This window comes from Schistocerca americana, chromosome 3, assembly GCF_021461395.2.
Source record: "Schistocerca americana isolate TAMUIC-IGC-003095 chromosome 3, iqSchAmer2.1, whole genome shotgun sequence".
NCBI classification, from domain to species: Eukaryota; Metazoa; Arthropoda; class Insecta; order Orthoptera; family Acrididae; genus Schistocerca; species Schistocerca americana.
Genome location: NC_060121.1, coordinates 326,818,180 through 326,844,947, shown reverse-complemented (window position 1 = coordinate 326,844,947; position 26,768 = coordinate 326,818,180). Strand labels below are relative to the sequence as shown.

Sequence of the window (26,768 nt, the reverse complement as noted above, 5' to 3'; positions counted from 1 at the left end):
TATTTGGCCTCATTGCTATAACTCTCAGCATGATTAAAAAAAAAATTCTTAGTGATTCTATCCTAGGACAACTTTTTTTCCACTGTTAAATAACCCCAACAGTGGTTAGTGTACATGAATTGGGCATCATGGCATGCAGCCCTTTAATTTTTATTTCCTTTTCATACTCTGACTGTTTCTGTTGTTATAGATGCACTTGTAAGACAATTATATTTTTCTTTTGTTTTCAGTCTGAGGAGAACAAGCACATAGAAGAGGAAATTAACCTAATGATGGAAAAACTGAAGGTTAGTGCATTGATGCAATCTACATTCATTAATGTTTTAATATGCTTGACTAATAACATATTTTAAAATTGTAAAGAGATAGAATGTTAGGATGAGGGGAAGCAAAGATGAAGAAGGAGGTTTTAGAGAGAGTACTGTACTAGGATAAAGGTAGTAAGTATATTGGTAAGCACTGTTCCAGCTTCAATCCCAAGATGATATGATAGAATAAGAAATGAATATGAATACAGGTAAACAAAGAAGAATTGAAATAAATAGTACAGTTACTAACTGGGAAGGCAAAAGGGAAGAAACAGTGTGAGACGGGGAAATGTGGATAAAATAGTACTTGAGTAAATAAATAAAAACATAAAATAGTGTAACTATAATATCAGATCTTGGAAGGGGGGGAGGAGGTTATATTAAGAGATTATTTCCAAGAGGTTAACTCAGGAAGTGATAGGTGTTTATTATTCTACCATAAAGACTACATACTCTTATTTATGTGGATTACCTATCAGGATACACAATTGGTGACACCAGTTAGGAACTTTCAAGCCTTTCTATGAAGAGTATTCTCAACTATTGGCTAAATTCAACACAGACAATGGACAACAACAATAAGCTATTTCATGCCATCATCAACAACATTAACAGACTCTGCAACATATGAGTTTTGGAGCTTTCTCATCTGTCAAATGTGAACATTGATCCTATGCAGCGCAAAAAAATATGCTAATTCTGCAGCATTCACTCAACACAGTGTAGTGAATAAATGTGCCAAAGCGGGACCACATTTCAAATCAATGACCTATTCTCTGCCAGATCCAACGTTTACCCACACTGTGCCCACAATTATGGGCTCCGCCCTTTATGCCAATCCTAGTTCAAATGTGATTTGTGGTAATGGGAAACATATTTCAGCAGCAACAAGTGATCAACAATGATGAACAGTTTACTTTGGTTATTACTACTTTGGACCTCTAAACCACAGCATTAGTTTCAGACATTATTGTGCACCTGCCACCAGATTGAGCTTACAGAAGACTAGAAGATAAATTTATTTCTCTCTTTACAATATCCATCAACCTCTGGTTCAGACAAATGGTACATCAGGAGAAACACGTCACCATGAAAGGTCTGGTGGCATCTGTGTAATTTTCTAGAGAGCTCCACAGTGTCTGACAATTTGTTCCTACACATTCAGCAGCAACAACTACTGGCACAAGTATGAACAGTGTTGGCAGTATACAATGATAAATAACTTCACAAATTGCAGGTTGCCAACAGGGTCTACACAATACTCAAGTTGCCTGCAACAACTGACGTGACAACATCGATGGACTTGCTGGCCAAATGACTTAGCGATGTCAGTCATGCTGATAGCATAGTTGTCAGCTGAGATGTTCACAATATCCATTGCATTATTCATTGCACCCTCAGTGGATTTTCCTTTCCTGAAACCATATTGTGGGGGGCTCATGCTTTCTAATTTTCTGTAGTCCCTCAGGCAGTGGCACAGAAGCTTTCACTTCCTCTACTTTGGCCACAGCATTTACCAAGCAAATCGGCCTGTAAGATCTTGATTCTCTTGGGTCTTTGTCTTCCCCTTCTTTAGTGTAATGGTATTTGAGGTTTCCCAGATTCTGGGCACTCAACCCCGCAAAAGACATTTGTTTAATAACACTGTTATATAAGGCACAATTTGATCCACTATCTGATGCAAAACTTCTGCCTGTATTTTATTAGGTTTTGATCCAGTAGCTGATGCAACACTTCTGCCAGTATTCTATCAGGTCCAAGCGCTTTCTTCTTTTTTAACTTTATTATTCCCAGCATCACTTCCTCCTGGGCAAATGAATTCATAACACTGTTATTCACATGCTTCTCTATCAATTCAGAGCAAAGTTGCTGATGGAACTCTGTGTCTTCCATTGTTGTATCGTCCAGCAATCAAGTTGTGAGTATGCGCTGCTCTGATGTTTCCCTCTCTGTTGTCATTGTGCCATTGGATCTTCTCAAGGTTGATAATACAGGGGGTGATCGAGCCTTATTTGTTGTGAGTTTTTGTGGAAAACCCGAAACATCTAGTTCGATTTGGTCCTTAATGTATGCCTCCCATTTTTGTATTCATGTTTGGTGTAGCGTGTTTTATATTATTGTTTGACTGTTCAATAGAAAATCAGCCTACTTTGTCATTCTGTTTCCCCTTATGATATTTGTTAGTATATCTTCACCTGCATTAAGGACTATGAGGCAGGACTCCAGGGAATTATAAACCCTTTTGACTTCCTAACAAATGTTGGGATCACCTTGTCTCGTGCCATCTGCAGTACTCATACCAGTTCATTTGCTTTGGTGTCAACAGCAAATCTGCTTCCTTGCAGTGGATATATTTTGAATTCTGCCTCTAAAAGTTCCCAGTCTGCTCTGAGTGGATTGTATAGTTGCTCGGGCCGGATGTTAGTGTGTAAGTCATTATCTGTGTTTGTAATTGTGAAGTAAATGAGACATGATCACTTGTTGTAAGTCCGTCACAGACCTTCCAGTTAGCAGTGTAGTCACTGACTTTCAAGTTTGCAAAGGTGATATCTATATTTGTTGCCACACTTGCACAATTTTGGAAAGTAGGTGGTTTTAGTGGCCTATTAATGACATGAAGGTCAAGTTCTTGTGTAGTGTACTGAAGGCAGAGTCCTCTTTTATCCATCACTCTGCTAGGCCACAATGCTGATTTCACGTTTGTGTCCACTAAAAAAATGTGTCTGTCATGTTGATGCATTGTTTCTGCTGTTTTTAATTCTTCTATGTGTGATTATATGTCTTGACTGTACAGAAAATATTGATTAGTTATGTAAAATTTTTGTAAGACAGTCATTATTTCTGTTGTCACCACGTGTCCATAACAGAGTTGATGTGTCTTTGCCACTGTCGTGTCTTTATCCAGCACTACAATCATGGCCACTGGATGGTGACCTGATTCTATGATCTGTAATGTAACTGGCATTTGGGTCAATACCCTGTTTCTGGAATGTGGCTCCTGAACACATAATCGCAAGTCCTTGTATCACCATGACACTGTGCATCGCATTTATTGGGCAGATTTTAATCATTTGTCTCTGTTCCATCGCATTTGGTGTGCAATTTGGTTGTAATGAATGCCATGGAAACATAGTGAGCACATAACTATGGAGCCAGTCTAACCTGTCTGTTTGGCCATGTATCATCAGCAACTCCCTGTAGAAATGCTGTCAAGTGTCTATTGCCTCCTCTTAAAGACAATATCAGGTGGAGTCTGCAGTTCCTTTGTATTTGTAGGCAAGTTGTTGACACTGAGCTGAATAAGATCAGCTTCCTCCATGACAGGAAAATTTGTGGTACAGCCTTCTGGATGACTGTGCCTAAGTGGATGGCTTATTGCTATGGTTAATAAATGCTTATCCTCTAATTTAGCAAGTCTCACTGCGTTTTCACACATTTCATAGACAGACTGCAGGTCCGGCCATAAAGTTCTTCCATTTTTCTTCTCATGTCCATCACAGTTTGTATCCTTTTCGTAGTTCCTGTAGCCATATGTAGGTTCTATGATTTATATATTTCTGTAATCTTCCTCTATTAGCTGTTGTGTGCTATCCCACTCCACTACTACAGTGTGTTGTGTGCCGTCACATCTCGCATTTATTGCAATTTCAACTTTTTCTGAATTTGGTAGTATATGCTTCTTTAAGTCTTCATTGTCCAGAGGTAGGCACGATGTCCATTCCTTATTTTCCTTTCTTCTTAGCCACTTGCAGAAACTCCACTACTCCTCTCCATTATTCTTACCATTGGTCTTTTTATTGTCCATCTCATTATTGCCTCGTCCATATGGTCAGTCACGTTTGGTTTGTGTTGCTATGCATCTTCTCATTCTACCCTTCACAGTGGATGAGAATATTTTGGCCATTTTGGCTCTTGCAACATCTCACTTTCTTTTCGATGGAGGTTTCCATTTCTTACAAAGATGACAGGTAATTTTATAATCTGCTTGATCAGTGGGTTCAGGTTTAGTAGTTTTCTTTCTGGACAGTGTTTCATCTTCTTCAACTGTCACCAGTGGATTGCACAATGCACAATCCATATTCAGTTCTTTGAATTTACCTCTCCAAGAACATTTGGTACATCACAGTCTTTACCTCATTGGCTGCATGATTTTTTTCCTTTTCACATATGTTGTGCACATTGGAGCTCACTTGGTATTTTTACAGTTCATTTTTAGATGGTCACACTCTCCGCTGTTGGAGCATCTTGGCTTGTTTTCCTTACAGTACTTTGCAATGTGCCGTTAGTCATGGCAGTTTGGTGACTGAAGCATAGTCCTTTGTAATGGTTGATTAAAATCCATTTTATATTCTTTTCTGCATAACCAATTGTGCTCTTACTTTTGGATTTACCTTCGGTACATAATTTACTGTCAGCTTCACCCATGGGTGTGTTTTAAACATGGCTTTTGTTTCTTCTAAGAATTGCTCCCTATCTGTCATTCCCTCCAAGTTCTGTTAATATAGTGATTCAATTAATTTACTTCTGGCATAGTAGCTGGAACATTGTACACCAGTGGTCACAAAACTTCCTTCACTGCGGGCCAGATACCTGAGAAAATGATGAGTGTGGATTGCACCATCATTCCATACAGCATTTACAGGTCAGAACAATAGCCCCGAGAAAAAAGATGAGGAGCTAAGTTCAGCACTCCATGTTAATCATGGGTGATTTATCAAAGAAGGCAATGTTAGCAGAAAGGTAGTTACATTAGATCAAGTATGCACATATCCACATCTCACAAACTAACAATAAGCAGCAAAAAGCGTTAGTGAGATTTGTGAAACTGGCATTTCATTTTCAAAATTTCAGCCATGTTTGGTTTGGTATTGCTGCATCCAATCAAGAAAATTGTTTTCAAATGTTCATCAGTCAGTCTCACTTGGTGTGCTGACTTCACGTACTTCATTTTTGAAAATGTTTACTCATAGACATAAATGCCATAACAGTGGCAGATTTATTTAGTTTCCGTAACTCAACATCAGATAAGCAGTGATAAAATTCAACAAGGTTTCCTTCTATGTACTTCTCTTTCAACAAGTCATTTGCTTGCGAATCAGTGAAGTTCAACTGGCACAGCATCAAGTTTACAGTCATACAGATCTGGAACAAAAGAGTGCCTCTCAGTTCTATCAAAATATGATAATATTTTGAAAAAATGTCTCTTTAGCTCGTGAATATTTTTCTTTTTTCAGGAAACAGAGTTGACCTCTCCCAGGACTTGAACGAATATGAGAAATGTTTTCTCCTTTGAGTTGTGCTTCAAACAATGACAGCTTTCTTCGAAATCCTTTGATGATAGTTTGCGAATCACAGACGAGGTTATCCCTTCCCTGAAATTTCAAACTCAGTTCATTCAGGAGGGAGATGATGTCAAGCAAAAATGATTACTTTGACAACCAGGCAAGATCTGACAGCTGTGGATCAGCTCTCCATTTCAGTGAGAAAAAAATATGTTTCCTTTTGGAGCTTACAAGAACAAAACAGGGCTTTACTGCAGCTGAGACACCTCACTACTTTATGATAAGGCAAGTCACAGAAATCTGAATCAGTTTCTTAAAAAAAAGCCTGGAACTGATGGTGACTGGTTGCGTGTCACGGAACGCACTGTAACATGTAATGCTCATGTAAAATGTTTGTAAAGGTGGTTTGACAGAGCGTGTTCCCAACATAACATGAGAACACATCTGCAGATCCTTGTGTATGAAGATATCTTGGTCTATATGTCAGGATGCCAGTGACAAATTAAATATAGAAATGAAACTCTTGACTTTCTAAAGTTGGGACAAAGGTTCACATGATGGGTGGTCATGTTGTTGCTTGAAAAATTCAGAAAGGACTGTGAGTGGGTCACCATACACAAATTCTTCTGCAGAAGCTCCATTGTCGGATTTAACAGCTGTAACATCAGTAACATGGCAGAAATGTCTCACGTACCATACATTCATCAAGCAAATCAGGTATTGTCGGCATGCCGGATGAACAGCTGTCACAGGATGGATCCAGCCTGTGGGCCATAGTTTGCCGACCCCTGTCATAGACTGTCACTTTCGGTCTACACTTCTAGGTGGCTTGCATATCATTTCTTTATTTAGCTCTGAATTTTCTTTCAGCTCCCTGATTTCTTCTTCTGTTTCTGTTTCAGTTATGTCTTCATTGTCTGCTGCCTTCGTTTTCTTGATTCTTATCTTTTCTTTCCTCAGGTCGGTTACGTCTACCACAGGTGTCTATATTTCCTTTTCGTCTTTTTTGTGCTTGGTCTTGATAAATAGTATGCTGCCCTGCTTGGCTTGTGTGGTCTCCGTCTTTCATTTTGTGGTGACCATCTGAATGAGTGGACAAGTGACTGCCACATTAGCAAATGAACAGATCGTCTTGTTTTTGTTTTCTTCCCTAAGCATGGCATTGTCTTTTTCTAATTGTTCTATATGCCCAGTCAGTTTTGCTTGTGATATTGTCCAGTGAGTGAGTTTGCATTTCAACTCTAGTATTTTCGCAGCAGTAGCCATTCTGGTTACAAGGAATTCCTCATCGGTGTATAGTTTTATGTCCTCACGTTTGTCCAGCTGCGCATTACTTCTTTCTGAAGGCTCAGAAGTTTTTGTGGAGGGCTTTGTTGCAATCTCTGTGTTGCTTTTTGCCTGATGCATGTTTCATAATATGTAAATGAGATACCTTGAAGTTGATATGTTGATACTCTCGTATATGTACAGACGTCATTGTTACTGACGTGTCTGCTGTCTCTGAGTTGCCAATGTCACACACCTCCCTGCCGCCGAAGCTGATGCCCCCTAGTGGCCGAAAGTGTGACAGCTAGTGCTGGTGTCACTGCACGTGGCCTGAACACTGATGCTTCACAATCCAATGTGGCACACCACAACAACCCTCAAGCATAGACATCCTGTATAGTGGCATGCCCTTAAAAGAACTTGTCAAACTGGTGTGGATCTTTCCCTCAAGTATTCCAGATGTCTCACAAACACCTCACACCATGACCAGTCCAGAGTCATGAGATCACACTCCCTAGACACTGATCAGGCCCATCTCACAGCATATGGATAGCCTTTGCTGCAGCTAGTCAGCTTCATGGGCACCTCAACATCTGACTTACACAAGGCTTGGTTTTTGGATCAAGTTGCAGTGTAAAGACATTCTTGAAGGTCTGCACTATAGTACTGTATCCCAGTGATGCATTTTATGCTGGTGCCTTGTGAGATTATCGACAAGTGCACAGGATCTCTCTGAAACTTATTTTTATTATCTTTGCCGTAATCTGTAAGTTTACTTCTTATCCTTATCTTTTTGACTTAGTACATTTTAATTGATGAATAAAAGGTTATTTCCATATCTTGAAAGGTTACGTACTATTTCTTATGTGGATCACTTATCGGGCTACACTGTCTTTGACCTCTTTCTCCCTCTAATCTGATACTTTCCTTCTATCTTTTTTCCTCCCTCTTCCTCACAACTTGTGGATCCCTCACAGCCTAAGATCTGAGTGACCTGTTCCTCCATTCTAATCTTTCCAGTCTGCCCTTCTTCCCTGAGGAAGCAGATAATAGTTACGAATAGTAGGAAAATTTTCACTTTTAAATTTGTGTAGTAGGCGATATTGATGTTTCCCCTCATTATGGTAAGTTTTGGTTAACTTTTCTTCTCTTTGTACTTTTTTAGTTTTCTCAAGTGAACTTTCCTTTTGATACTAACAATATATTTTCTTTTCAGGAAGATGATTACAGCCAATATAGACATGCACTTGAAACTCTTCGTAATCTTATCCGCTCAGCAACAACCTCAATGACAAGTGTTCCCTTTCCTTTAAAACATATGCGTTCTCATTATCCTTCGCTCAAGGTTTGTGTAATTTTTTTTGCCATATATTGTAGAAAAGTGCAGTAATCTGGTAATCAAATGAAAGTTGCTTCTTCCAACAAATTTATGGCATTCTATTCTGCCACAATTTCTAATAAATATCTGCAAAGCCGTACTCTATTTTTCTCTGAAATTTATTTAGATAGCATTTCTTATAACAGGAAATTCACAGAAAAATGAAAGAAGGGAAGACTCGAAGCCTGTGTGCAGATGTAATATCTGTTGTATCAATGACTATGTCAGATGTTAAAGAATTAGAAGGAAAACGAGAGTGCCTCAAATATTGCCTCCAAGGTCTGCAGAGAGATATTGCTGATTGGGGACATGAATATGTCAGGTGGGAGATGTACACTTCTATTCTAAATATTACTATAAAAGTAGGGAACTGGACTTATTCCACAGAATTTTATATGGATGTCAGTAATCCCATTATCCCTGTTTGTTATCAGAAGAAAAGCAGTTATTCATGTATAATTCATAATGAAAAGTAATTAATTTTAATTTTTTTCACATTTGTTTAGTAGTAAGTAGGTGCAGGTAAGTAATTGCAGATTGTAAATAATCAGGATTGCCACAGATTCTGGAAATCAGGGAATATGAGGGAATTTCAAACACATTAGGGAAATTTGAAAAAAAACACTGTAAAAATCTCATTTTTGTCTCAGTAGATGAAATGGTTTGTTTACTGAGGTGTCATGCATCATCACTGGCTGGGTGCAACTGAGTATGTGCACGACTTCCCCATTCCCCAATTCCTACTGCTTCTCCCCTTCCTATCATGCCCCTCGGCTTGCGGTCAGTGCTGCCACCATTTCTTGCTGCTAGCCTAGCAGCTGCCAAAAAGAGCCAGGGAGGCATGAGGAGTGGTTTATTTGGATATTATTCTCAGATATTGTAGACACAGCAGCCAGAGATGGCGGTCATGTGTGCATGAGTTGTGTCTGAGTGATTGTGTGAATGTGTATGTGCTCTCATTTTCTGACAAAAGCTGTGGCTGAAAATTTAGATGTGAGATTATGATGTTTTTTTTTTCTACTTGCCTGTCTGCAGCTCAGCAGTCATCCTAGCCTCCTTATTAATAATTCTCAGAGTATTTGAACAAGTTATCTACTGCACAGATTGATCACCGTGGTCTCATTTTATCAACATGCTGTCTGAGGCTTGTGAATAGCTGGCCACTTGAGTGGATTTCCGCAACAGGCCAAAACCACAGACCATTTCTGTGGGTATCTGTAATGGATCAGGCTTGCTGATCTGAAGCCATTCGGTTCCCAATAATGTGCAGCCTCTGCCTGTCAGATCTGGTCTCACCAATCTGTCCGCATGCCGGGTCTGTTTGAGTGTGATGTAATGCAGCGGATTTTCATGGTTTATCCATGGACCCAGGACTGCAATCCTCCTCAGCAGGCCAGAGGCCATGGACAATGGATTTCAGGAATTGCAGCTGTCTCACCGAACATACGTTGTACATTGTGACATTTTATAGAAATTTTATTTGTTCTGGTACATTCTGGCTCTTCAAAAGTAGTTTGTGTTAGAAAGTATGGACAATAAGAAGAAGAAATTTGTGTCAGTCAATGGTGGTTTGTATGCTATGTACTCATATATTTCTCAAAAGAAAAATCATAGCTGTAAAATAGTAGATATAACACAGTGGGCAATAACCAACAATAATGAACATATTAGAACCAACATTTTATTGGCAGTCACCTGCAATATTGGTTTACACAATTCTTCCCTGCCTTATACACTTCTTTCAAGAGGCCTACCTTTTCTGAGGCTATTTCTGAAATCAGTGAAGGTATTTTAAATCTGTCTTGTGACTCCAAGGAAATGTATATTTTTGTCACCGAGTATGTTTCATTTGTTTCATTTTATTGAAATAAAATAACATCAGTGGTTTTAATGAAACACAGATACCATTTGGCTTGCCTTCCCCATCTAACAACAATTCATTAAAAAAGGTGTTGAATTTATCACTTAAGATTTGTGCTCACATCAAGAAACACCATTTGCTTGCAGTATTATTATTATTATTTTTTAGATATTTCCTCATTTGCACTATCGTTTCTTGTACCATAGCTGCAAAGATAGTTTGTCAACTTACTTCGTAACTTACTCTTGAGATCTCAAAATCTGCCAGGAAAAAATGCTAAAACTTGTTTGTAAATCAGGAAAATATCACGACATTTCACGTGGGAAAACTTGTGGCAACCCTAATAATGCTCCTGTATTATCTTGCACACTAACATAATTTTAATGTCCTCCAGAAGCTACGTTTTCTAAAGATTTTGACAGATTTGCTGTGTAGTTACAAACATGTTCACCACCAGGCAACTGCTTTGTCTAGAGCAGGTTACTTAGTGGATTACCTCATAAATGAAGTACAGAGCACTCCATGCTCCATGGAATATTGCAGCTGCTTGGGCCAGTATGACATATCTTGTGAGCTACAGACTTTAGCTTTTGCAGCTCACATAACAGCCAATAACATACATTATTTTGAGGGTGAATCTGTATTAAAGGAGTGAGAAGTAAAGGACATATGGAAGATATGTCTCTGCTCAAAGTACATAATATGTTTATTGAGCTTTTTCAGTTTGACATTTACTTTTCTAAGCAAGAGTAATATGGATGCTTACATTATTGGATCCTGAAAAACTGGTATTTGTAGCGTGTCTGATGGTGTTGCACCATTGAGTGAAACTGAAAAATGAAAGCTGAATTTCAATTTAAAAGATGTTGATTTCTTCAAATCTTGTTTCAGAAGACTTTATATTCTGTTTTATTGTAGTTTCAGGTGTTTTAATACGATCTTGTTCATAAATGAATATCATATTTCTGTTGACAAAATTATGAATGGGATAGATTGCTACTCACCACAGGGACGACACATTGGGTTGAAACAGGCACAACAGAAAACCTGGTGGTGGAGGGGGTGTGGTGTCACCGCCAGACACCACACTTGCTAGGTGGTAGCTTTAAATCGGCCGCGGTCCATTAGTATACGTCGGACCCGCGTGTCGCCACTATCAGTGATTGCAGACCGAGTGCCGCCACACGGCAGGTCTAGTCTAGAGAGACTCCCTAGCACTCACCCCAGTTGTACAGCCGACTTTGCTAGCGATGGTTCACTGACTACAGACGCTCTCATTTGCAGAGACGACAGTGTAGCATAGCCTTCAGCTACGTCATTTGCTACGACCTAGCAAGGCACCTTATTCAGTTACTATTGATATTGATATTGTGAATCATGTACCGTCAAGAGCGACGTTCATCATTAATGGAATAAAGTTGAGTATCAAACTTATTACGTCCGCTTTCTGAATTCTAATTCCTTGTCATGTTCCAGACCTCACGTCAGTATAGTCCTTCCCTCCTCACGCCAGCCTGCGTGAGCTAAAATGCATGCATTTCGGCCTCCTCTAGTAACATGGTGTTGGCTCTTCTGCCAACACAACAGGGGGTATCCACATAGCCTGGCCTGTAAAGCAGCCGCTGAAATCAAGCATGTTATGTTCACCTGCATGTTGTGCTGCAGGGTGGTCCACTTTGCTCCTGGTCACAGTCATCTTTACAGTGAGTAGCATTCTGTGCTATCCATAATATTGTTGGTATTCCAAGGTGGACTTCTCATTGTCATATTTATGTTCCTTTTATTTATTTATTTTTTTTTTTTTTTCGCGGATGAACATATTCTGTTTTACGAATGAACTGACACCTTTAGTTGTTCTTTGTACTGCAATGATGGATTTAACTTATTCAGATGGTTAGTTACACTTGCTATAAATCCTGAGTCTCGTATCAGTTTGAGTTACTTTCTTCTTCTCCTTGTGAGAAAGAGATGAATTTACTTATTAATGGGAAACAAAGCATCTATTTATTTTTCCTGTTTGTGCCATCAGGTATGGTGTGATCCCAAAGCCTAACAATTAATATATTTAAAATCCTATGAACTACACAGGCCAACAATGGAAAAACTTTTTTGCTGAAAATACCTTATTCTTATGTTTTTTAGGATGGGAACTCCAAATATGATACTTAAAAAACTGTGTCACCCACCATTTCTTCACATTTTATGGCTAAATTTATGAAATTAAGAGATTTTTTAAAAGAATTTAACAGCTTTTATATAGTTAAAATAATCTAAAAAGGGGGTGTAATGAATGTAGATGACATTGGTAGCACTGCTAAAAAACATTTGCTCGCAAAAAAAGGTCGATTCTATTTTTATGTTAACAGATGGTGTTTTGTGAACTGTCAATCTCACTTTCCCGTTTCCTGTACGTGTACTCAGTACAATGTATAATTGTGGTTGTAAAACTCCGCTGACAGTTTTTGTTATATTTGTGGGAATTTGTGATTAAAAAACACCAAAGAAACATTACAGACTTCGTGAAAAATGTTTATCTATCATACTTGATGATCAAGATAAATCTTGGGCACTGCATAAGGTATGTTATGTGTGTGTTGAAGATCTGAGGAAATGATCCAAAAAGGAGAAAAAAAGCCTTTAGATTTGCTGTTCCTATGATATGGAGGGAGCCAAGAAATCATTTCAATGACTGCTCTTTTGCAGTATTGATATCACTGGTCATAATTCGAAAAACAAGAAGGTAATAAGGTACCCTAATCTTCCGTCCTTCACCCGACCAGTAGGGCATTGTGTAGATTTGCCGGTTCCTGAACCACCAGATGATTTAAATTCTATTCCAACAGAAATATTTTCTGATGTACAATGTGATTTAGATGAACCAGATGATAATGAATTCCATTGTAATACAGAGAGTCTAGAGCCCAAATTGTTTACTCAGACAGATCTTAACGATTTGGTTAGGGATCTGGCCTTAACGAAAGAAAAAGCTGAATTGCTTGGCTCTAAATTAAAAGAAAAGAACTTATTGTCAGTTGAAACCAGCATATACATGTATAGAAATTGAGAGCAGCAGTTTTCCAAGTTTTTTCAACAAGAAGGTGATTAAGTGTACTGCTCAGACAGTCCTGGTCTGATGAATGAGTTTGGTATTGAATACAAAAAGGAAGACTGGAGACTGTTTATTGATTCACCCAAAACTAGTTTAAAGGCTGTTTTATTACACAGTGGTAACATGAATGCATCTATACCTGTTGGACATTCTGTACATATGAAAGAGAGCTATGAAAACCTAGAAATAGTGCTAAATAAAATACTCATTCCGCTCATGGTTGGATGATATGTAGCAATCTAAAAGTAGCATGCATGTTCCTTGGTCAGCAAGGTGGCTTTACGAAATTTCCGTGTGTGTGGATGGGACAGTAGGACTAGGTATCAACACTGGTGCAGAAAGAACTGTGAGGGAGTCTTTAAAACCTGGTGAAAAGAACATTTTACGCATAAGCCTTGTAGATACAAAAAACGTGCTCCTATCACCTCTACATATAAAGTTAGGCTTTTAATGAAACAGTTTGTAAAAGTTTTGCCTAAAGATGGGCCATGATTTAAGTATCTCTGTCAAAAGTTTCCACACCTTTCAAAAGCTAAACTAAAAGAACGTGTCTTTGTCAGACCTGGCATTAGAAAATTGATGTTAACTTTGAATCCACAATGACCTTTAATGAGAAAGAAGCATGGATATGATTGAAGCAAGTCATTACAAAGTTCTTAGGACATGAAAAAGACCCAGAATATGTTTCTATTATAGCTACAATGTTAAAGAAATTTAAAACTTTAGGATGTTTAATGAGCCTGAAAGTTCACTTTTTGAACAGTCACCTTGATTACTTCCTGGACAGTATGGGAGATGTTAGTGAGGAGCAAGAAGAGCGTTTTCACCGGGACATTAAAGTGATGGAAAAATGCAACCAAGGCCACTGGAGCACCAACATGATGGATGACTACTGTTGGTCACTTCACCGAGAAATTCAGCAAGCAACTCATCATAGAAAAAGTTACACAAGAAGCTTCAAAGAAAAAAGAGAAAGAAAATACAAACCAATTCCAGCTGGCAAGTGAAACCTCTATTAACACATTTCTTTGTTTTAAGTAGCTTACTGTAAATACAAACCATGCTTATGTTGTAACAAAGCATTTCATTAATTTCCCTGTTTACCGTATAGCATAGGATTTTTATACTACATAGTAAAAAGCATATTGCTCAAAAACTATGGGTGATACAAAAAAACTAAGGCTAGATTTGGATTCAGCTCATAAAAATCCATAAAGATCAGCTATCAAAGTAGAAAAAAACTTTTCAAAAAAAATTTTCTTTGGCCTGTGCTATTAGTGATTTACAGAATAGAGTTGTTATAAATGAGAATATCTGTCTGGAAAGTCATGCTTGGTAAAGCATTCTGGGATGGGAGGTATGCTGGCCCTGGATCGAATCCACTCAGCAGATTAACAATGAGGTTCAGTGTATCAGCCAGCCTGCATGTGGGTTTCAGGTGGTTTCCCACATCCCACTAGATGAATACTAGGCTGGTGCTGAAGTCCCACCTCAGTTCCATATTTGTAAACATTTGGAAAACTTTCGATCACTTACACATAAATACCACTACACGCAGATTGTTGGGGTACACACAGCCCCATCCCAGGGTGTAACAGGGTGGCAACAAGAAGAGCATCCAGCCACCCCTTAAATTATCCATACCAAATCCACTAATAACGATGCCAACTCTGTGCCAGTGTGTGACAAAAGCACAAGAAAAAGAAGAAAAGAAGAAGTTGCTATAAATGAGAGACTATGTCTCTGTTAATATATACGTGTTATCTACCTTTATTTCTATACGTGTTCTTTATTCCTATTGATATGTCAGTGTTCTGAATATTCTGTGCATGATTTAGTATAATAAAATGTTTCTTTGGTGCTACTTTAAACTAGGATCACTATATTTAATTGCTTTACTGAGTATTAAAATAGAAAACAACAAGTTATGGGCCCAGGCTACCCACATCCACCCAGTAAACACAGTTTGTTGAACATACAAATCAAGAAATAACTAAGGTCAGTGATCTATCTGAAGCCAAAATTATTACATTAAATTAATTATTGCTTACGGAAAAATTGAAAGGAGAAGAGAACTACAATATTTGGCATTTTCCAATGAAAACATTTCTTAAAAATGAGATGCTATGGGAATGAGTCTCAAGTGAAGTAAAAGGACAAATCAGAAGTGTGTGATGCTGGAGTAAAAATAATATTGTCAACTGATCCAGCAATCTACTTGCACCTTCAGAACACAACATCTCAAAAGAAGCCTCGAACAAATTAAAACAGGTATATGAAGACTCAGGACCTTACAGAAGAATTTATTTGCCAAATATGCTCTTCACAGCTTCACAGAGACACTATAAGAATTTGTATCCAAAATAATCAACTTATAATAGGTTAAATGCTTTGAATTTTGAAGTGAAGGATGAGAGAGTAGAGAGATTTTTATTGACACAGTTACCAGATGACTGCAGACCGATTATTATGAGCCTAGAGAATTCCGATACACCAAAAATGGAGTCACTGTTAAAACTAAATTGTTGCTCTGTGAATAGTGACACATCTCTTGAAGTGAACAAGAAAGACAACAGAAGCTTTGTGCACAATTTCTCCAACAGTCCAATATGCTATAATTGTAATAAGTATGGTCATATTGCAAGAAACTCTCTCAGCATAACAAGGGAAGAAAGTGTCAAGTCATTGAAAGGGACTTCAAAATACAATACATTTTTTACTGCAACATATAAAGCCATAAATAATTACTGCTATATTGACTCTGGTGCTTTAGCACATGTCTAAACTCCCGTGTTGGAAAGAATTCATGTAGATCAGTGTTAATGTCACAAGTGGTAGTAGTAAATAATGGGAATTTACCCATTGAAGGAGTTTGTGACACACATATTGACACACAAGTTGCTAGGAAAAAGACAAAAATTAAAGGAATAGATTATCTTTATGTGCCACAGTTAAGTAAGAATATGCTTTCTGGTGGTAAGATGGGACAAAAGAGACATTCCATCATGTTTCATGAATGAGGCTGCCACGTGTATGATAAAGAATCTATTTGCAACAGTAATGCTTGATTGATGGCATTTACAAACTGGACCAACCAGATAATTGTTCAGTTAAATCAATTCCGTATCACTATTGGGAAGAACTTGTGGCTCAGGAGATTAGGACATTTACCGGTAAGCCTTGCAGAATTGCAGTTTTGTAGAAAGGTATGGATGGCATTAATTATATGGGAACTATTGATTTTCCATGTTTTATGTGCTTGGAAATCAAATAGAAAAGGCTATATTTCCAGGGTTCTGAGTGAGAACGAATGTTATCCTTGAATTAATATGTTCTGACTTGTGTTGTTTGATGGAAACAAGATCAGTTCTAGGTACCAGATATTTCCTGGCTATAATAGATGATTATTCAAGGAAGATGTTCTTGTACACACTAAGTAATATAAATGAAGTAGCAGAAAGTACTAGAAATTTCAAGAGCTATTGGGAAAACATACTGGATTTAAAACACATTTCTTGCACACAGACAATGAAGGAATTATTCCTCAAACAACAGTACCCTATACACATGACAGAAGAAGGAGAAACACAATAAATATTTACAGTGAAAAACAATTATTCTAATGTATCTTCCACAGGTCCCAAGTGAAATGATTGTCACGATGTGGAATGAGTCAAAGAATTTTTAAACATATTTTCATTTATGAGGTAATAAATGCGGAACAGAAGAATTATTTTACAGCACTTGTTTGCAATGATCACATTGCTACACTGAATTTGTAAAGAAGTTATATTGTACTAATATTTGCATTATTTTCAGAAATTCATAAATAGAGGTGAACATGTTGGCCACCAATAAATATAAAATCTTCCTTTCAGTGTTAATGTTCGACAAAAGAACTGTATGTTGTGGTCTGAGAAGCCATTGACTATTGGTTTTGCAGTAGAAATTTGTTCATTAGACTGTCCTATAAGTATATTATCAATGTCTGTCTCCAGTAGAGCTTCAAGGCGTTTTATGAACAGCTTGACATTACCTGCATGTGCTTGATATACTGTTATGAAGCATTTATTATGAAATATTACTTCTGTTTCAGGTGCTTCCATATTCAGCACTAGGCAGAATTTGTGATTATCTGTGAGCTTAAATTTATGACAGTTCGTGATGAATGTGACAAGTCCTCCTCTTGCTGTTTCTGCTCTACAAAAGTGAGGTGTTAACAACACTTAACACAACTGTACCAGTGTCTAACATTTTGATGACTTAGAGTGTGAGTGTGGGTCTGGGTTATACTGATTTATTTCCCCAAACCACATTCCATTTCTTTATGAGATGACTTTCTTGGGGTTTGCAACCACTCTTCTCTACTGGATAGCCAGCTGCTAGAAACTTCTTCTCTGTCAAATAACGCTAGGTACAGGAACTTTCAAGCCTCTTTCTACTAGTGAAATAAGTAGCCATACAAACTTTACGTTTCGTCAATCAACGATGTATTTCACTTTCAAGCACAATAAAAATTCTCACTTTTAACATAATATGTAACTTCAGTGAGTCTCTCATACAGTCATATGTTAGAAACAAATTGATTTACATTCAAAAGAAAGTCTGCTTAGACACCAGAACTTTCAGAAAAAGAGACTGAAAAAACGCCGTGCCTCTCACAAGGATGAGTCAAGAGCCTACAAGAGTACTTTTTGAACTATTCTTCTTTCACATAATAATAGTCAGTGACACAATAAGCACAGAGCTACATATAGATTCCATGGTTCTTCCTCGCACACTCACTAACACATCTATGGATTGTCCAACAGGTACTTGTCGGTGCCGCTCGACCGCCACGTCTACTTTCTTCCTGCAGCTGATTTTAAACCTGCATGCACAAACATGTGACATGCATTAGGTAGGATTCTGCCATCCCACACTCATATCTAGAATATCGTGTGTCTGAGATGGTAGAAGGCTGAGTGGTTTTAGAATTTACACAGAAATTCTCAAATCACTACATATCCCCCCTCTCAGATCGAACACGTGACTTTTATACATAATCATTATGCAAGTAATATCACTCATAATAACATCTCATATCTTAACAGTATACATTTGTGTGTGTGTGTGTGTGTGTGTGTGTGTGTGTGTGTGTGTGTGTGTGTGTGTATGTGTGTGTGTGACATGAGCATTTATTCGTTGTTTTAGTCAGCTTTACTAATATTTAGGAATTGTGAGGAGAACTCTTTTTCTTTTCTTTATTTCCTTTTTCAGTCGAAAACTTCAGGTGTCTATGACACATGAGTAATCTACTTTCTATTCTTATCTTTTTGTACTACCTTTTTCCTAGTATGTGCTATTTTCATTAGTTGTAGCTTGGAGGAACTCTGGGCAAAATGAAAGTGTTCTTTTGACACTCATTTACTTCCACAAAACATAATAATGCTAGTTGTTCGTAGAATTTACACTTTCCAGAAAAACTCCTATAAAATTTGTGAATTTTGTCGTGATACTGTTCCCTTCTCGTAGGATCAGCACCTATTCCTTGCTTGTGGGTTGACCTTATGAGAGCATTTCCACTTTCCATTCTGGTAGGTATGTCCCTTACAAAACATCTCTATTTTTTAGGCCACAGATTGTCCTATCTCCATGTTGGTACATCTGCCCTTTATACTTAGTGATTGCCAGGTACGTCCCCCTTATCCTTTCTGAGTAGGCCTCATGGATCATTACCTTAATATACATTTCTGTGTATACCATAATTAAGTATCTTCTGGTAAAAATATAAATCTATCTTAAACTTCACATTCATTCTGTAATATATCATCCACTCCCTAGAGTCCTCCTCTGCTTACCAACTTCTACACCTTCAATAGATATTATGTCTATTTATACTACATAGGTCCCACTATCCTTCAATTCATCGGACTTTTTATTGCACTGACATTGTTCATGCCTTTTTCTTATTTATCCATTACTCATTACTATTTTATAGTTGTTCATTGTATATGGGCACCTCTCCTTATGTATATTCGATGTATTCATAACTCTCCATATATGTGCGCTAATTTCGCTACGTACACACCTTTTCCCCTGCAACACCTGGCAGTTCTCACATTGTGACAGGCTTTGTCTTAAATAATTTAAATTTTGTGTAGAAGTGTATATTTATGTATATGTGGATGTGTGTTTGTGTAGTATGATTCTTTGGCCTTCGTATCTAAAGATAAGATATAGGTTATTAGTAACCACGGAAATAAGGAAAGACTTCAGCGATAGAAGTTTATGAATATGGAAAGAGGAAAAAGATAGACAGGTCCTCAAGATGAGAAGTAAGAAAGAAAAAATAGATGTGGTTGCTAGGATTGAAGAAGAGAAAGAAGATAGCCACAAAGACATGAAGCCCTTCCCACCCCCCATCCCCAGGATCCCTATCTCTCAGGTACTTGAGTGAGATGCCGAAGGAGGTTTGGTGTTAAATCGTTTCCTACAGAATGGACTTGTCCCACATTCACCCTTTGAGGTCCCCGAAGGAAATCCTAGCAGCCATATGGAAATGGCAAATGAAGAAGAATCAGGCACATTTGTTTATGAGGGTTGTTTGAAAAGTGTGATATGTGTTTTGTTTTAGTCATGATTTATCTGTTCTTGTAAATCAAGCTTTTAGCTGCAATACCCATCCCTTTCAAAATTTATACAAACCCTCCCATCTATATCACATCTCATAAAAGGTGTAAAATACTCTATACAAAATAGAAAAGCTACACACTTCGGTATAACAGTTGTTCAATTATTCACATCATATTACATTTTCCACAAATATACTATTTTATTCAGTTTATTTCGTGTAGATATCACTATTTTATAGTCTTTTAAGTTGTTCTCTATTCTATGATCATATCCAGTTTTGTAAGCAATAAGATTCTAGAATAGTTCTAGATCTTAATGGGTTTTACATCAGGAAACTATTTGGAAAAAGCACCGAAAACAATATGAGATCCAACGGTCATCACTCCGCGCCTTTACTCAGAATGTTAACATCCCTGGGGGATATACAATTTCACATCCTTTACATTGTATTTCCCCCTTTTTTGTGTTAAATGCCAATTGAAATATTTCCTTATTGTATCCCAAGTATTATTATAATATTTGGGTCCCATAGATCTGATATTAACTTTTCTTGATCACTGGCAGGGCAGTATTTCTCTTTAAATTTCTTTTGAAAGTCCTCCCAAGAAGAAAAATTCTCAATATTTACTGTACCCCGTTCTGAGGCCTCCCCTAAAATGTACCCATCACAAATTCGATCCTCTTGGAATCTTCCCAATTTTTTGGCAAAGCTTGGTTAAATCTTTTTAAGAACTGGGTCGCATGTACCTCTCCGTCCAGTTTAAACTTAGAGAACTGTGTAGATAACCCTGATTTAGCTCCCCATTGTAAATCAGTCTCAGCTTAACTAGTTAATACAACGTTAGGTGAAGATACCCTTTTTTTTACTTTATCTTGGATAAGCTTAATCTCTTTTCACAGGTCATCCATACCCTTCCTGGTATCATTAAGTTCAGAAGAAGGAATAGGCAATACATTCCCAGATGTTATTCTCTCAGTAACTTTTCAATCTATAATTTCCCCAAATTGTTCCTCCAAACTGATTACATTTATAATATCAGAGTTATCTGTTTTCTCTTTGAAATTTCTTTCTACATTATCTACCCATGTATTGACACCTGTAATTTGCGATTGAATGATTGGTATTAACTCATTCTGCTTATTTACACTCTCTTGCAAAGTATACAACCCATGCCTTACATCAGTATACTTAATACTGTACACTTTTACAAATGATCCTGACTTTTCAGTAAGTTCTGATTCTACACTTTTACATTTGTTCTCAATGTTAAGTTCTAACCTTTTTGACAAATCCTGAAAGGTATCATTCTGTTTCAGGCTAAGGTTAGTAAACATATGATTTATATGAGTGGTCAAAGAATTTATCAACTCGTTCTTTAAATCTACTTTTAAATTCTCTACTTTATTACTTACGGTGTTGAATTCAGTCTTCAAAGCCCCCATGCCTTCATGTAGATTACTAAATTCTTTGCTTTGAGAATCGACTCTGGCATTTAACAAACCTAAATTTGTCGTCTGAATATTTAAAGTTTTTTTCCGAGCATTTAAAGCTTCACTCTGGGTATTTAACTGAGAATTTACTAAACCTAGTTCTTTACGTAGAGTTGCACTCTGAGCTTTGATTAAATTTATCAACTCAGCCCAGTAAGGCACTTCTTTGCTAATTTTCATGGCCATAGCTGGGTCTTGAATTTCCTCAACCTGTTGTAGATTTTCCATACTTTTACAGGGTCCGGCATAAAAAACTCCCCGATTACAAAGTAACGTGCAGCGGACAGTAGAAGGAGCAGAGTGGTGGGGGGCGCGTCGTTAAGTAGCTGCCTACGTGCCGTTTTCAGTGTACGCCATGGCGTGGTCTGGTGAACATCGTGCCTTCGTAGTGGAAGATTTTATTCAAAATGGCGAATCGCCTATTAATACTCAACGTGCTTTTCGCGTTCGCTTTGCGCTCGGACGACGGGACCCTGTTCCCGATAAGAAAACAATTTATTCTTGGGTTGCTAACTTTCGTGAGACGGGTTCCGCATTAAAAAGGAAACCACCTGGACGACCACGGACTGCAACAGGCCCCGGAAATGTTGATGCAGTTAGAGCTTCAGTTCAACAATCTCCTCGACGATCCGCTAAAAAGCATGCGGCAGCATTACGGATATCTGATCGAAGTGTGAGAAGAATCTTGCATCGAGATCTTAAAATGCATCCTTACAAAATTGTAACTACGCAGGAACTGAGTGAACGAGACTGTGGTGTCCGTGTAAGTTTGTGCCAAGACCTTCTTCGGAACATTCGTCCCAACGATATTGTGATTTTTTCTGATGAAGCACACTTTCACCTTGCCGGAACAGTGAACAGCCAAAATTGCAGGTACTGGTGTGAACACAATCCCCAAGAACTTCATCAACGACCACTTCATAGCCCTAAAGTAACAGTATGATGTGCTGTTTACAATTCCGGAGTGATCGGTCCTTACTTTTTCGAAGAAAATGACAGGAATTTAACCGTCAACAGTGAACGCTATTGTGCCATGCTCCGCGACTTTCTCCAACCGCAACTAAGGGAGCTTTTTGGTGAAATAGAGAACGTGTGGTTCCAGCAAGATGGTGCTACAGCCCACACACCGCGGCAGTCACTGGCATTGGTGAAGGAAATGTTTCCTGGACATGTGATCTCATTGCGTGGAGACATTGGCTGGCCCCCACGATCGCCGGACTTAACGCCCTGTGATTTCTTTCTTTGGGGCTATTTAAAAGCAAAAGTTTATGAACAACGTCCACAATCTTTGCGAGCCCTGAAAGAAGCAATTACACAAGAGGTTGAAGCTATTCCACCTGAAATGACTCAAAGAGTAATGAATAACTTCAGGGAAAGACTCAAACAGTGTGTCGACAGTGCAGGAAGCCATTTAAGGGATGTTTTATTTAAAAAGTAAGACCATAAGAGTATTTTCTAAAATGGCATAATATGTACTTTTATTTAGTATAAATAAAATTGTTCTACCTTATTTGGTTTTGTTTTTATTAGCTTTCCTTAAAGGGGAGGTTTTTCTGCCGGACCTTGTATATGCTTTAGCTCTTGTAAGCATTTAAAACTAACTTTAAATATGCTAATTACACAATAAAACTTCGCTCAACAGTACCTGGTACCAGTTCATACTAAGGTAAATACGTTTTGTTAGAATTCTCGTTGTGTAAGTGAGCAGATGTAGAGGCAGGTCAGCACCAGTTAACAGCAGCTGGTGCTGGCAGCATCGGATGTACATTGGTCTCCACGTCTATGTCCTCGCGATGTGTGTTAGAGCTGTATACTCCCTGCACTGGATCTTCTTGGTTGAGGCATTCTATGCATACTTCTTCTTAGACAAATACATTGAAATCTTCTTTACTGTTTTTGTTGTTGTGAATTTTTCATGTCTTCATTGTATTTCATTAAAATTTTGCTCCATTGGATACTTGAACATATTCCAATGTTTTGGAGTAAATCCATTGTCTTATGTATGGTTGCTATGGCAACACATAACAGCTTCTTCTCTCGTTTTTGACTTGAAATTCCTGTTTTTCACTTCTTTCACACAGGTTGCCATGTTCTTACGTTCTGCCGACATAAAGTGTGAAAGTAGACATACAAACTTTACGTTTCGTCAGTCAACGATGTATTTGACATTCAAGCGCAATAAAAATTCTCACTTTCAACATCATATGTACCTTCAGTAAGTCTCTTGTACATTTTGGGACCAAAACAAAAAAAAATCCATTAAACAATTGCTCTAAAATGCATACCTTAAGAGCTATGAGCAGTTGTTCATCTTTGCTACTTTGAAACACAACTCTTGAAATGATCAAGTGCTCATAACTTTTAAGGTATGCATTTTAGAGCACATGTTTGCTTGACATTTTTTCTTATTTTGGTCTGTACTACCACTTCCCAAAATATGGAAAGCAAAGAACTTGCAGTAGAAGAGATTTGTTTCACAGTATTGAAGATGAAAAATTGCTCGTAACTCTTAAGGTATGCATTTTCAACCCTATGTTTACTGAGACTTTTTTGCTTCTAGTATCATGTACTTTCAACTGTATGTGTTTACACCATTAATTATGATACACCCTGTATTTAAAATCATGCACATTCAAGTGCAAGTGAAAAAAGTTACAAACTTCTGTACATTCCGCCTGGACTGCATCTCTAAAACTGCTGCCATGTTTAGGATTTGACAATACATTGTTTTGAAAGTCAGTATCCTTTTGTTATCTCCATCTCTCTTGGAAATGAACATTCTGCTACATGTTTTAAAGAGTTATTCCACTGAAAACATTTTCCATTCTTGGTTATAATGTGGGCAGATTTGTAACTAATCTGTACTTCTGCATAGCCCTGGTTTTCTTCATTATCATTCATGTTTGAAGTATAATGTTTACAATGCATGAATTGATGCAGCATATTTATAAACTTTCCATTCTAAGAATTTTCTCAAGACTTCGCTAGCTTGTTGCCTTTAAGCCTGCTACTTGTCACCAAGTGATGTGCCACAGTGATGAAGACAATGGACTAACATTTGGGAGGAATGAGGTACCAATCATCATTTAGATTCACATTTCTCATTGTTTACCTAAATATATTAAGGTAAATGCTGGGATGGTTTCTTTGAAAAGGTATAGCCTCATTTCACCCATTTGGAGCTTGTTCTCCGTCTATGTTGGAAAATATTCCTTGAGTCACCAACTAATTATTAAAATAGCTCAAGGGTGACCGTATCAACACTGTTCAAGATTTATTCTCTTTTAGCAGCACCATAACAGCCAAAAGTACAGCTAGTTTTCATCTTCTTGTTGTTTTGTGACCTCCTTATCTATGGTACGTTTCAAGCTAATATCTGTTATGGGTGCAAACAATGCCTGTCTGAGTAAATATAAGGCATCTGTATTGGTTGTTAATTAGTAGATGCAATGTTTGATGCCACAATGACTTTGATATATGATTTCAGTGTGTAATTATTTCTTGGATAACACTGATTGGGAGGTCAATAAGCTAGAAGTAATAAATCAAGGTGTCAGACAAGGATGCTCTCCATCACCAGAGCCATTAGATCAGAGCATGAAAATCAGAGGCACCTAGTGAAATCCAGCTAAGATTGCAAAAGATGATAAAGCCTTCCCTTTTTCTGACTTAGATGATGCAGGCGTATTTGGGGGATAACTTCCAGAAATTAGTTCATTTGTTAAACATGATTTGCAAAAGTTGTGTTCCAAAATCTTGACTAGAAAAGCTAAGGTTATGACAGTCAGAAGGGAAGACTCAGCATCCTAAAAAATGCATAGTGACAGTGTGCTATTATAACAGATTACATACTGATACCAGAGAAGGGAAGTTGCTACTCACCATATAGCGGAGATGCTGAGTCGCGATAGGCACAACAAAACCACACTGCGTGTCTACTGCTGACAAAGGCCTTTATGGCTAAAAGCTACAATTGTGTGAATCTTTTTGTTGTGCCTATCATGACTCAGCATCTCTGCTATATGGTGAGTAGCAACTTTCCTTCTCTGGTGTTGTTACATTCCATCCTGGATTTTCCATTGTTAGATTACATACTGAAATTAACATCAGCTGCAAATATTACCAAGATATAGAAGATGTAATAACAATTTTCTCTAAAATGTATGTTGCAGTAAGGTACTGAAAGGGCTCTATAAAAAAGAATCATGACTAAATTTTAAAAAATGGTGATTATTCCAGCTCTGTTGGTTGGGAATGAAATACTCTCCTAAAACACAGAACTAAATCTCAAATCAAAGCAGCAGAAATGATACTTGTATATGCAGATAATGCTGCTCCAAAAGAGACCACATGTCTTTCAGTGAGTGCTTCATTATTGGTAAATTTAGTGTCTGCAAAAAATATGGTTTTATTATTAACATTGTCTTCTGTGTTATTAATACACAACATGGACAGCAAGTATACCAACACACTTTCATCAGGCATGCTGGAAACTAGTTCTATATGTTTTGATGACTCTCAATACATAATAAAATTCTATGTCCTCCCTACCAAGAAGTCCTCAATCCAGTCAAAATTTTTGTTTGATACCCCACATGACTGTACTATAATTAATAATTGTTGGTGTCACATGAAACTTCTCTAGATGACAGTAAGTGCTTCCTTATCAACTTGGGAGTAGCACTACTGAGTGGAGTTGTATGTTTTGAATGCTTAAATTATTGGATGTTTGGAACCATCATCATAGCAATGTGTAAGAATGGCCCCAAGGCCATACTGAGAGATATCTGTAGCCAAGACCAGGTGTTTGGCCAGGATGGAAGGTAGCCAAACAAGGAGCAGAATGCAATTTAGGTTTCACAAGCATGAACATACATTCAGAGGCCAGTGTCTACTGAAAAGTAATGTCCTTGTGGAACAATTCACGGAGAGGATGGGCCATCCTGGCCACACCCAGGATGAATTTATGATAGTAGGAAATTTACCCTAAAAATGCTTGGAGTTCTTTGACATTGTAAGGGTGAGGCAGAGCTGTAACAAAGATGACATGTTGACATAAAGGCTTTACACCATCCCAAGAAGCCTCAAACCCCAATTACACGGGATGGCTGAAAGAAGTGTGACTTGGCCAAATTTCACTTCAACTCTGCAGTGTGAAACTATGAACAAGGAGCATAATTCGCATAAATACTCTTCTGTGGATGCCCCCATCATGACAGTGTCATTGAGATAGTTGATGCATCCTGTAATGGACATCATCAGTCATTGCAAAAAAGTGCTGAAAAATCGGTGTGGCACTAGTCACTCTAAATGGGAGCTGATATTGGTACAGTCCGAATGATGTGTTATTTACAAGGAGGAGTTTTGGATCCTCATCCAATAGAACCTGTAAACAGGCTTCAGATAAATCAGTTTTAGAGAAAAACTGGTCTCCATCAAGTTTGGCCAATAATTTGTC

The 26,768-nt window shown here is 37.8% G+C and overlaps 1 protein-coding gene across 1 annotated transcript in view; it reads left to right on the top strand.

Annotated features, from left to right (window-relative positions):
• The window catches only part of LOC124606058 (26S proteasome non-ATPase regulatory subunit 2-like), a 206,139-nt gene that overhangs the window by 167 nt on the left and 179,204 nt on the right, over positions 1 to 26,768 (top strand). The window contains exons 2-4 of the mRNA XM_047138020.1: positions 231 to 287; positions 8,073 to 8,201; positions 8,381 to 8,556. Of these exons, the coding sequence (XP_046993976.1) occupies positions 231 to 287; positions 8,073 to 8,201; positions 8,381 to 8,556 (362 nt within the window). The remainder of the gene's footprint in view (positions 1 to 230; positions 288 to 8,072; positions 8,202 to 8,380; positions 8,557 to 26,768) is intronic.